A 13740-nucleotide genomic window follows, 5' to 3' on the forward strand; every position below is an offset into this window, starting at 1 on the left:
ACGGACTATAGTTTTTTTTTTATTATTTATTTATTACCTCCGTGATTCCTGCAAATTCAGTCACAGAAGAAAAAGAAGCGTATGAAAAGTGCCGTCATTGGAATACTGACAAGAAATGGGAGGACATAACATCGATTTTAAGCATTTCCGAGTTATCTCCCTCTAGTCACTATTGTGTTGGGAGAGGGGTATAAATTTATACCGGCCTCGGTGGCGCAGTGGTTAAGCCATCGCACCACGTGCTGGTAGGTATAGGGTTCGCAGTCCGGTACCGACTCCAACCCAGAGCGAGTTCTTAAGGGCTCCGTGGGTAGGTGTAAGGCCACTATACCCTCTACTATACATAGACATACATACATAGACACACACACACACACACACACACACACACACACATACACACACAGCAACGACATAGGACAATTTGTGAGGCCAGAAATGATTCAATTATCCCCTGCGCCAGTGCGTTAATATCTATGTATGTAACAGTCAAACTCAACATACATATACTATAGATGTCCATCCATCCATCTATCCATACATACATATATATATCTATATATATATATATATATATATATATACATATATATATATATATATATATATATATATATATATATATATCTACCTACCTACCTACGTACCTACATACGTACCTACATACGTACATACATGAGACAATTTATGAGGCCAGTGCTCACGGTTTCATGCACGTAAGCGGGATCGATCGCGTAGCTTGTAGACCCTATGCATATGGTTGAGTTAAAGAGCATTCATTACATAAGAATGACTCGATAGCCGAGAATAAATGTTTGTTTTATTTAACGACACCACTAGAGCACATTGATTTATTAATCATCGGCTATTGGATGTCAACCATTTGGTAACTCTGACATAGTCTTAGAGATGTAACTCGCTACATTTTTCCATTAGTAGAAAGGAATTTTTTATATGCACCATCCCATAGACAGGATAGCACATACCACAGCCTTTGATATACCAGTCGTAGTGCATTGGCTGGAGCGAGAAATAGCCCAATGGGCCCACTGATGGGGGTCGATCCCAAACCGACTTGTAGACTACGTCCCGCCCTTTAGGTCCACTGATGGGGGTCGATCCCAAACCGACTACTGGACTTTATATCTATGAAGCCTCCCCCACCACTCTCAATATAAAATCCTAGCTACGCCAGTCGGACAGAGTGCTTGAACCATATATCCAAAATCAGCCCCAACGTTCGCGAACTATTTGATTGATTCTCGACGTGGCCATTTGGTTAACGTGAAGCGCATAAACCAGTCTAACGGATGGGTTTTTTTCTCCAGCTCGGTTTCTCTGAATTCAGCTCAGGTCTGATTCCATTGGATAAACCAAGTTATACACGTGCCTATATATATATATATATATACTGAACAAAACAAAAAAAGTTCCGATTTTTAGACGTATTTTATTTTTATTCTCCTTTCACCTTGAGTGTCAGAATTTATTGATTTTACTCACCGTGTATGTAGTGGAACAAAGTGACAACGTGAAAGTTGATTTGCAAAAAAAGAAACGCAAAAGGGTACAAATGGGTTATAACTCCGATTTTATGTTTCCTACCGGTTCATGCTTTGTGAATATAAGGTCATTGCATGTCCCAAACACATTCCCACGGTTACATTCGATAAAACGCAGCTACTGTACAATAAAGTTCCAAAATGTGAATATTCGCAAAAACGCAGCCACGTGCAAACCATGTCACCACTGCACGTGCGTTGTCTGCACGTGCAACATGAACACCGACAGTATAAAAGTGCAGGGTGTTCGCTTGCCTGGCCTCTGTATCTGGCCGACAGTTGACAATCCAGGACATGCCACGTCTCAGTGAACCGCAGAGAAAGAATGCCATCGGCCGACTAGACGCAGGCGAATCCAGAATGGCCGTTGCCAGGGCATTCCATGTGTCCCCAAGCACCATCTCCAGACTGTGGGACCGTTACCAGCAACATGGATCAACACGTGACCTCCCTAGATCCGGTCGACCACGGGTCACTACCCCCGGGCAGGACCGCTACATCCGGGTACGCCACCTTCGGGAACGATTGACTACTGCCACCTCCACAGCCGCAGCAATACCAGGTTTGCGCAGGATATCCGACCAGACCGTACGGAACCGCCTACGTGAGGTAGGAATTCGTGCCAGACGTCCAGTTCGAGGTGTCATCTTAACACCACAACACCGTCGACTCCGACTGCAGTGGTGCCAGATTCATCGACAATGGCCTCAACTGCGATGGAGACAGGTGTGGTTCAGTGACGAGTCCCGATTTCTGCTCCGACGTCATGATGGAAGATGTCGCGTGTATAGGCGTCGTGGTGAACGTTATGCGGCAAACTGCGTGCAGGAAGTGGACAGATTTCGGCGGGGGTAGTGTCATGGTGTGGGCAGCCATCTCACACACTGGCAGAACTGACCTGGTCCATGTGCAGGGCAACCTGAATGCACAGGGCTACATTGACCAGATCCTCCGGCCACACATCGTTCCAGTTATGGCCAACGCCAACGCAGTGTTCCAACATGACAACGCCAGGCCTCACACAGCACGTCTCACAACGGCTTTCCTACAGAACAACAACATTAATGTCCTTCCTTGGCCATCGATATCACCGGATTTGAACCCAATTGAGCATCTATGGGACGAGTTGGACCGACGCCTCCGACAGCGACAACCACAGCCCCAGACCCTGCCCGAGCTGGCAGCAGCCTTGCAGGCCGAGTGGGCCACCATCCCCCGGGACGTCATCCGTACTCTGGTTGCTTCAATGGGCAGGCGGTGCCAGGCAGTTGTCAACACACGCGGAGGCCACACTCGGTATTGACTCCAGATGACCTTGACCTTGGTGGTGTGTCCTATCACTTACTCACAATGGACTAGAGTGAATTGTGAACAATCCTGCAACATTTGGTAATTATCGGACTCACCATTCAATAATTAAATCAATTCTCCAAATGTTACGACAATGTGGTTTTGCGTTTCTTCTTTTGAAGAGTATATATATATATATATATATATATATATATACATATACATATACATATACATATACATATACATATATATATACATATATATATAATTTCATCGACTTTGTAGTAAATAAGAAGAAAACGTTGTAATTTTTGTTAATTTCTTGAAATTTTTAATTTTTTAATATGCCTAGAATACCAATAAATTTACGTGAACGTGCTTTTGGCATGCTTGATGCGGGTATGTCGATAGAAGAGGTCAGTAGAGCTGTTGAGAGCTCTAACCGTGCTATTCGGAATCTTAGGACACGATTTCAACACACAGGACGTAGGTCTACCAACGACTTGCACAACCCCTTGGATAATCTAGACAGACGTGTAAGGCACTGACTCAATCTGCCATTGAACGTCAAAGAACTTGGAAAAGCATTAATTGAGGAAAACAACCAACAATATTCCACAGGAAAAAATCAACACACTTGTCAGTTCCATACGGCGGCGATGCAACGCAGTCATCAATTCGCGAGGTGGCCATGCCCGATATTAAGGTGTCATTTTTGTTTATGAACCCCACCATAGTTTATCAAAAAATTCTTCCTTCTATCGTAAAATATGGGCCATATTTCTATTCCAAACAAATGCACCAATATAAATATAAACATATTTTGGTTTCTTTTTGACCTTCCAAATATCTGCTGTCAAACTTTGTTCAGTATATATATATATAGGCCTGTATAGTTCATGACACATGACGAAATATTAAACCTCAAGATTACATGGCAGTGGCGGATCCAGAAAATCCATTTGGGGGGGGGGGGGGGGGGGACAATGACATGAGACGGAATGCCAAGGGGACTTTGGGGGAGGTTTGAAAAGAGATCGTAAAAAATAAAAATTAAGTAAATGAATATATATTAAAATTGTAACTCATAAAATTTAAGGGGGCGGTCAAGCAGGTAGTCAACGAATTACATGTGTTTAATCTCCCGATTAAAATAAAATATCATATTCTTAAGCTGTTTCTTTTAACTTTGGATTTGTTCTCTCGCCTCAACCTACCATAAACATTCGTATTAATTGCCCTAGTCCTACAATCGTGGAAATGTCAATATCAGTATGGAAGCTCTGCAATACTAGAATCAATAGTAACTTCACGGGGAAAAGTTAGTTTGTTTTCTTTAACGACATCACTAGAGCACATTGACTTTTTAATCATTGTATGTCAAACATTTGGTAATTTTGACATACACATGTATAGTCTTAGAGAGGAACCCGCTACACTTTTTCATTAGTAGCAAAGGATATGCACCATCCCACCGAAAGAATAGCACATACCACAGCCTTTGATATACCGGCCGTGGTGCACTGGCTAGAAAGAGAAATAGCCCAATAGACCCACCGACGAGGATCGATCCCAGATCGATCTCGCATTAGGTGAGCGGTTTACGACTGGGCTATGTCTCGCCCTCTGCATGGGGAGTGCAAATACATTTGTACATGTAACACATATACGTGACAAGGGAGTGAATATTCTGGGGAGTGCATGTTAAATGCTACACCGCTTTTAAATAGCATATGCATGAATGACACTGTGAATAAGTAATAAGTATACCGACACTGTTGTAATAACTGGGTATCAGTGTTAGGAACGACGTTAGGCGTGTTTACCAATCCCTTTCTGTCGGTCTAGTATTGAATAGAACAAAATATGTCAATATTACATTCCACACCTATCATCCCATTACTGTATGTCATAATACCCAACTAAATATATTACGAGCTATGTAACCTAGCAGCTACAATAGGCCTGCATATTGGGTCGAATTTAAACATAGTAAATCAGAGGCAGTTATAATTTTATTATATATTAATTTTTATTTTTTTTACGATCCCCTCCAAACCTCCCCCAAAGTTCCATTGACATTCCGCCTCATGTCATTGTGGCCCCCCTAAATGGGTTTTCTGGATCCGCTACTGTAAATGTATGTAGTTACATGCGTGTAAGTGTAAAATAGGCTTTGTAAATTCGGCCCATTTAAATGGTACCAAAGAGTAAATATGCTTTATCTGTTAGCCACAAGGAAACGTGTCCACGAGTCACACATTACTTACTTCAAGACAGGGTTTCCTCAGTATAAGCTACACGTGCCTAAGATTTTCACAAGAGACCCGGTAAAGTGCTTGCTTGATGTGCGTTCGATTTAGGATCGATCCTCGTCGGTAGACCCATTGGGCTATTTCTCGTTCCAGCCAGTGCTTCACAACGGGTCCTTAACTGTAAACCATATTATGTCCGACGCCATATATAACAGTAGTTAAAATGTGCTGACTGAGTCGTTAAATACTAGTAACACATTCCTTCCTTCTTCACATAACAAAGTTGAAGTTTGTTATGTTAAAAGACATCACTAGAGCACATTGCTTTATTAATCAACGGCTATTGGATGACAAACATTTGGTAATTTTTTACTCATAGTCCATAAGTTGCACTTTTTCACAAACAGGACATCACATATGCCATCATATACCAATCGTGGTGCACTGGTTGGGATTGGAAAAAAAAACCCCACCCCATAGAATTGGTCCACTGAGGTGGTTCGATCCTACGACGCAAGCATCTCGGACACGATAAAATGTTTTCAGCTCATTTTTCATGAATGCGAAGATTTGCTCCAGCAGTGGGATGGGGGAGGTGGTGGTGTGTGTGGTGGGGGGGGGGGGGGGGGGGGAATGCACCACGACTGGTATACCAAAGGCCGTGACATGTGCTATCTTGTCTGTAATATAAAAGATCCCTTACTGAATGGAATAATGAAAAAATATAACGGGTTTTCTCTCTAAGACTGTGATGTATGTCAAAATAACCAAATGTTTGACATCCAATAGCCGACGATTAATAAAGTAATGTGCTTTAATGATGTCGTTAAACAAAACAAATTTTAATTAATAGAGTAGCATATAGCTGATTTAAAAAAAAAAAAAAATCAGTTATAATCTGCAATTATTTCGCCAAATTAAAATAAAATTCACCAATTCTTTTAATTCTCCAATGGCGAGTGCCAGTTAGCACTGAAGTACAAGAATACTTTTTACAGAGAACTTTACTATTCTCTTCTTTCATTTTATTTCATTATTTTTGTGCCTATATCCAATTAAGATTCAAGCACGCTGTCCTGGGTACACACTTCAGCTATCTGGGCTGTCTGTCAGGGACAGTGGGTTAGTTGTAACAATGTTAGTTGGTTAGAGATTAGTGAGAGAGAAGAGGGTGTAGTGGCCTTACACCTATCCACTGAACCCTGAAGAACTCGCTCTGGGTTGAAACCGGTACCGGGCTGCGAACCCTGTACCTACCAGCCTGTAGGCTAGTCCGATGTCTTAACCATTATGCCACCGAGGCCAGTTTATTCTCTTCTGGTAGTTTTGTGGTTCTTTATTACAAGTATTTTCAAGTTTGTTTAGCGTCAACAGTGTTTTTAACAACTTACTCCAGGCCCGAAGGATCCAGGGCTACGAAAATGTACGGGCCTGTGCTGTTAATAATAAATATACATCACCCAAGGACGTTCGTGACAGAGTACTTAGTCTAGTTGGAATAATGACGTACATTAAAGGTAAATTTATATAGGCTACATGTAGATACAACTTCAATCGCGGAGCACTTCTAATTTGAAACGCAATCGATCATAAAAATTACAAACCCAGAAATATGAAGCTAAAACCTTTTTTTCACAGAAGACAGACGCGGATGCAGGATTTCTGAAAGTGTCCAAATGTGATATCAGACTGATCTCTCCTTTTACACAGAACAGTTAATAGAATCACGTTTCCCCTTAAAGGTTATGGTCGGTATTCAAAATGTTTGTGTGTGTGGGGGGGGGGGGGGGGGGGGGGGCAGGAGGGTCCGGACCCCTGGACCCCGCTGGATTCACTACTGGAAGAAATAATCTTTTTTAACTTTTTGAAGGGGTTGAGCCATTTGTGCAGTATCCATCCATTTCATGTTCTCTTTTTAAAGTTTTTTATGTCAAAATGATAAATTCAGTAGGCCTATTTATTCCGCGTACTGATTTGATTTTTAAATCGTTCTGGATCCGACCTTTTAACTGCTACTGCACCAAAAGAGATAGTTACATATACAAATACACTCCTCGAGCCCTGTTTTTCGCCACAGCCCGGCTACAATCTAGAACCCCATTTGTTTACTATCGTGTACTACTAAACGTCCTTCCCTTTTGAGTATTTTTGTCACATCTACATGGATTAGTCTGCGTCATATTTGTTTGCTTATTATCATTTTTTATAACTTATTAGTTGTAAACGTTTTTTAAAATTATTTTATTGTTTTTGTTGTTAGTATTATTTTTTTTTTTTAAATATATGGAGATACATGAGTGGCCGTTAGATACCATTTATCTCACGAGTTGTTATAAAATGTATCTATAACGATCGAAAGCGAGTTTGATACGTTTTTAAACGAGTTGTGAGATAAATGGTATATAACGGACATAAATGTATTATTCTATTTCTTACATATCCTAAAAAAACACTCAGGCTTTAAGCAAATTTTAACATATTTTTCGACTAAAAGTTATTTACAGTCGTTGCACTTGTAGCTGACTTTACGCGTCACAGACACATGATTGCCAGGTTAACTAGTATACTTCACAGTGTAATCGATTTCCACCGTACTTTTTTTATTGGACGTATGGCAGTGGTGACTTGATCATCACCTAGGAGCGGCCAGTCGTATGTTTTGAAATTGATGACGCACGTGCGTTAACAACTATGTGTTATCAAAAATAACGCATGGTGTTCTCACCAACGGGTGTTAGAAAATTATATATATATATATTAAGTACTTGTGTTGGGGGGGGGGGGGGGGGTAATTCGAACGAACCCCTCGCTGAGGCTAAAACATTTTTTTTACAAAAGAATATTAGTACATTCATTAGTGTCCAGGGTAAATGTATACAAAAAGCCCGCTAGATTCACATTAGACTCTCCCCCCTCCCCCCCCCCCCCCGGTCAAAACGACTACGCTCTTTACTTCACACGTCGCTCCTACGGATTTACTTTAATTTAAATGTTTTTTTACCCAAACAATGAAAACTCCCACCCACAAGACAGACCAGCAAACACATTTGTCGGAAATGACACTACTTGTAAACCAATCCCTTTACCCCACAGAGCTCTCCTAACCCTCTGTATTTTACATTGATAACCGCCGTAAAGGCTAACCACTTCTGTCGTCGTAGGTATCACTCCGCAGTAAACACATATTATTGGAAAATTCCAAACAACGTCATTTGTTTTCAAGACATTTAGGCAAATGAGCCCAATACATTACTAAATAATAATTTAAACCAGTTGTCAATGAATTTAGTTTAAGCGATACAAAGAACATGAGGAACTATGTTCTTTGGTTTGGTAGAGTATTCCTACGCTAATTACGTTTCAAGACTGGTCGTCAGTCTTCAAGTAAAGTTAACCTAGCTGATGGGTTAGGTTGGATGTTTACGCTATCTACGACACACACTTATCTTATTTTGCCATCGATTGACATAAGCACGCATGATACGAGTAGAATACAAGTAAATGCAATTATGGCTGGTGCCACATCTTATGTTACCTGGTTGTCGGCGACATGAAAGAACCGTGTGACACTGACAGTTACCTGTATTGATAGACTGTCGACTCAGTTCATTTTCTGAAGTAAACAACAAAAATGGCATCGAAGTGCAGGAAATTTGTGCCCAATATCTTCAACAGAAGTAAATGTCAGAACTGTTTCGGAGCAAAGGATTGTCATTCTGCAGAGGCCTTGGAAAATAACAAGGTAATCTATGTCCATTAGAATAGCTTTAGTTTAGTAAATCTACATGTTCTACTGTCTGTTTGAATGGGCGTTTTTTTCGTTACTGCTATTACTATACTAGTCTATAGCCTAGGGACCCTAGGGTATTATTGGGAAATTGATAATGGAGAAGGGAACTATGTTAAATGTGATCACCCTCCCTCTCCCTTCCTATATAGTACCATTATGCCATCCTTCATCCCCCTTCTTCCTCTCTGTCTCTGTCTCTGTCTCTCTCTCTCTCTCTCTCTCTCTCTCTCTTCTCTCTCTCTCTCTCTCTCTCTCTCTCTCTCTCTCTCTCTCTCTCGCTCTCTCTCTCTTCCCCTCTCTTCCCCTCTCTCTCACTCTTTCTCTCTCTCTCTCTCCTCTCTCTCTCTCTCTCTCTCTCTCTCTCTCTCTCTCTCTCTCTCTCTCTCTCTCTCTCTCTCTCTCGGGGACATAGCCCAGTGATAAAGCACTTAGTTATTGTTGCTCTAGGATCATACATCAGTTTAGCGCTTTATTGTGATTACATCCCACCCGGAGAGAGAAAGAAACACCCCCACCCCCCAAGATAGAGAGAGAGCAAGAGAAATGATCTATCCCTGTTGGTGGTTTTATTTGGTTGAACTTAGTATAACGTTTGTTAATATTTGATTGGTTTCAATTTATGTGGTACATTTGCATTTCCATTGACTGTTGAAACAAATTTGCAAATAAGTTCTAGTTAGAAAATCGAAATTGTTATGTGTGTTTGGTAATACTGCCAGTAACGGATCTAAAGCTTGAGAAGGTTTTTTTTGGGATTAATCACATCGTTTGCATGTGCTCCAATGTTTAACGAAAGCAGGAGTTGTACATGTTATTTCCTGAAATTAGCAGACTGTACTAGAATACATGTGTCCTTTTCAAGATGCATCCCCACCGATGAAAAATCTGTAGCTGTACTTGAATGTAAGTAACTAAAAATAAACATAAAGACACAAATAGTGGCATGATGTAGGGCTGTAACCCATATACAGAGCAGTAAAGCATATATATATATCATATGCACTGTGATCACTTACCTTTTAAACGTAACACGTTTCTATGAAGTATTTAAATCTTGCTGCAGTTTATCATGAATTTCAACCAACAGTTGGAATTTCATCATTACTGAACAAGTCTAGTCTGGAATTCTAAAAATGATGCACCATAGATATTTTTATGCTTGTGATGCGAACCTATTACCTACTGACAAGTCTGATGTTTTAACTACTAAACTACAGAAGCCAATGTATCTTATATGAATAAACTTTATGCATGGGATACTTTACACACTGACTTTGTTGGCATTAATATTACCACAGAATATTTCTGCTGTTAAAAAAGTTAAAGTGATTCAGAAAGAGCAGATCCGTTTAATCAGATAAAGCACATATCATCATTGAACCGGAATAAAAAAGCTTGATGTCATATTAATTTTGGCAAATTGAGTATCCATTTCCATTTCCATTTTTAAGATGACTTTGGTTCCATGAAACAGGTCACAATATAAACCACTACATTTCCAATATGACACAAACTTTATACAAATGTAAGATATATTTTTGAAGCCAGTTTTTTTCATTTAATTATTATTTCTTAAGTTCATTTAATAATATTTTACAAATTAACTTATTAGATTTAAAAAAAATTGGAAATATTTCACACAAATCCATGTAGATTTGTATGTTTAACAAGTTCTGACAATTGAATTTAGTGGTTTGCACACATTTGTATCCCTGAAAAAGTCTAGTATTTTGTGTGCATTTTTAGCTGTTGGCTTGAATATTTTATTATTACAGACTACAAAAAAATGTGCAGACTAAACATGGTAGATTTTATTGTTACTGTAGGCTAATAATATACACATTTTACCTGGTAATACGAGTGCATGATTAAATTAATGTCTCAAGACCACTGTCAGTGTCATTTTAAAATGATTTTTTACACATTTGTTTTTGTGGATTTGTTTTTTGAACTCTTATTTTATCAATAATTAATTGTAAAATATTTACTGGGGGTGGATGGGCTGGATTGAACTTTTTAGCCTAAAATATATTTTTATGTATGATAAGTGACTTGCAGGAAGGGAATATGGGTGTGTGTGCCTGGTCCTCAACTCTGAGCTGCTTGTATCAGACAGGGTGATATCCTTGATCTGTGCCTGTGTTTTATTAGCTGACACCAGAGATATCCTCAGGTGAAATTCAACACAGGCAGGACACTTCAGCTTGAAGAAGATTCTTCTCACAGCTGGATTATTTTTATCAACGCTGACCTCTCTGCTGGTATATCTAAAGGCAAAACATCTGCATCAGATAGAGACTCCCTGACCATAGAGACTCATAGATCTCCAGTTGCTAGGGGAGATATGACAGGCTGGTTGTTCATCTTCTCATAAAGATCTTACATCAAGTTTGGCAGTTATCCCAGCTTATTATCTCAGGCCACTGACCACAGACATAATAATCAGCTGTTGAAGATAATTTAATTTTTACAAACACCTTTTGATATGCTAAAATTTATTTTTATATACATTATAGCATGGTACTGTTAGAAATTTTATATCCCAAATCATCGTCCAATTTTGTAAAGTGAAAAGTACTTTGATTTGTATTTTGGGTGGACCAATTTCGGTTCTAAAGCATATCAATATTTTTTATAAACAGACAGTTGTTATTCAAATACCTACCTTTTTATTAGTATTTCTACACTTCACATGAGCACTAAAATGGTCGTTAAGTAGCTAAGTTTACTGCATGTGCGTCAAAAACTGTAGCATGCATCAGCAGTAAATATTGTAAACTAGGTAACCTGTTTCGGTAGGTGATACATTTAGTGGTATAGCTTACAGCAAAAACTTTCCAACATAAAATTGTTCAGTGTTTTATCAAAACTTGTATGTTTTCAACAAAACATGCACTTATTATAATGTATAAAAAATACTTTAAATATTTTAAGGCAAATTACATAATGGAGCCCTCGAGAAATAGTGTTAACGGACAACATTTTAGGAAAACTAATATAATAATTATTATACCTTGCAATCTTGTAATATGTTGAGCAAATGAATGGTTATAATGGTAAAATTGTTTCGTTAAAAATATAAGTTTCATTCTGAGTTTTAATTTAAATATATAAACAGATATCCAGAGAGATATTTATGTTAAAACATATGAGGACCATATATTTTTGGCAAGTATCTGTAAAGAGAGTTTTATCAGCAGACATCGTGACAGTCGTGTGACTTCAATAACCAGATACCAGTACAGCTGAGAACAGACAGAAATAGTTTTTAAAATTAGTTTTCTTTCAAATTAGTCTTTGAAAATCATAGAAAAAAAGGTATTAAGAAATGTGTCTTGTTTATGAGTGGGAAAATTTTAATCTTGCTTTCTTTGCTCATTTTAACTTTATTTTTAAGAACATTTCTTTGAATATGACCAACATTTGTTTACATTTCCTATGCAAAAGTAAAATTCTATAAAAAATATTCAAATGTATGTTCTGTTGCGCACAAACGACGCAACCACCGAAACAGGGCAATGGACAATACATTTGTTCTGGTTATTAAATATTAATCCAAATATGTATAACTAGCAAATATGTATGTAGTTTTCACCAGGAACGGCAAGTAAAACTGGAAAGTTTTAGGACAGTGGCAAATTGATCACCTTGCAATAAAATTTTGATACATTTTATTTGAAACTTCATGTTATTGCTTCACCTAGAACAATTTCAGGAGAATTATCTTCAGAAAGCCTTGATTTTCCTCCTGGCAGACTGATCTAGCTGTGTGTGTGAATTTACACAGAGCACTCATAAATTTTAAAACTTTTTTTCTTTCTTTCTTTTTTTATTAGCACTCACTTTCACATCTAAATGCATAATTTGTGCAATTTACTATTTTGTCCAGCATGTACATGTACTTTACTGACGTAGCTTTTTAATGGGTGTTTTACTTCAGTTATTTAAGTAAAGTGTCTGTCTAGCTTTTGAAAACCATAAACATAAAGGATTATTACTGAAAAGAGGTTAATGATGTGTATCTGGTTTGATAGCAGCTAGTGCAGAACGCAGATTGTTTTTATTACTCCATGTTGACTCCGCGATCATCACCACGTAAACAGCTCTTTGTTAAAAGCTGTTTATTAGTTTTCAGATCTGAAGTGTCTGTGATTCTCAGTTGTAGAATAAGATAATATCCTGGAAGAAATGTGATGCCTTTTTTACTGAAGATGTTTGATAGTACACAAGTGTACAAATATCATTATTTTTGCTGGTGTACAAGTATCTCCCAAGTTGTAATCTAATACTCTAACTTATATGTTGTGTTTGTGGTGGAGATGCTTGTGTATTGTGTATATATATATATGTATATATATTATATTATATAGGCCAGTCCATGTATCTGCTATACAGTACAATACATGTCATTGTCTGGCAAATGGGTTTTTCTTATTTAGAACCATAGTTTTAAACAAACATCAAATTGTGTGAATGTTTTTATCCAAACTGCATTACAAACTTTTATAATAAACTCCGCTTAGATACTCTTGATTTCACAAAGATACATATACACACACACACACACAGACACACACTCACAGACAGACATACACACACACATACATACATACATACACACACACACACACACACACACACACACTTTTCTCACTTTCTGTCTCCCCTCTCTATATGTTGTATATTTCAATAAAATATTTTAACAAATTTCCGAACTTGTACCTAAAATTGAATAAACCTTTTTAAACTGTCATCTTGATTAGTTTTCAATTAAATTATTCAAGTATGTTTAAAGTTATACCATAAGTAATATTTTGACTAATAATACAATGAATACAAC

General features: G+C 38.2%; 1 protein-coding gene across 2 annotated transcripts in view; it reads left to right on the top strand.

The window, feature by feature from the left end:
* Positions 1-8490: 8490 nt before the first annotated feature.
* The window catches only part of LOC121379996 (golgin subfamily A member 4-like), a 104420-nt gene continuing 99170 nt past the window's right edge, over positions 8491-13740 (top strand). For both annotated transcript variants that reach the window (XM_041508703.1, XM_041508704.1), the window contains exon 1: positions 8491-8852. In XM_041508703.1, coding sequence (XP_041364637.1) covers positions 8742-8852 — 111 coding nt within the window. In that variant the 5' untranslated portion in view covers positions 8491-8741. The remainder of the gene's footprint in view (positions 8853-13740) is intronic.

The sequence above is a fragment of the Gigantopelta aegis genome, chromosome 8 (assembly GCF_016097555.1).
Source record: "Gigantopelta aegis isolate Gae_Host chromosome 8, Gae_host_genome, whole genome shotgun sequence".
In the NCBI taxonomy this organism is placed as follows: domain Eukaryota; kingdom Metazoa; phylum Mollusca; class Gastropoda; order Neomphalida; family Peltospiridae; genus Gigantopelta; species Gigantopelta aegis.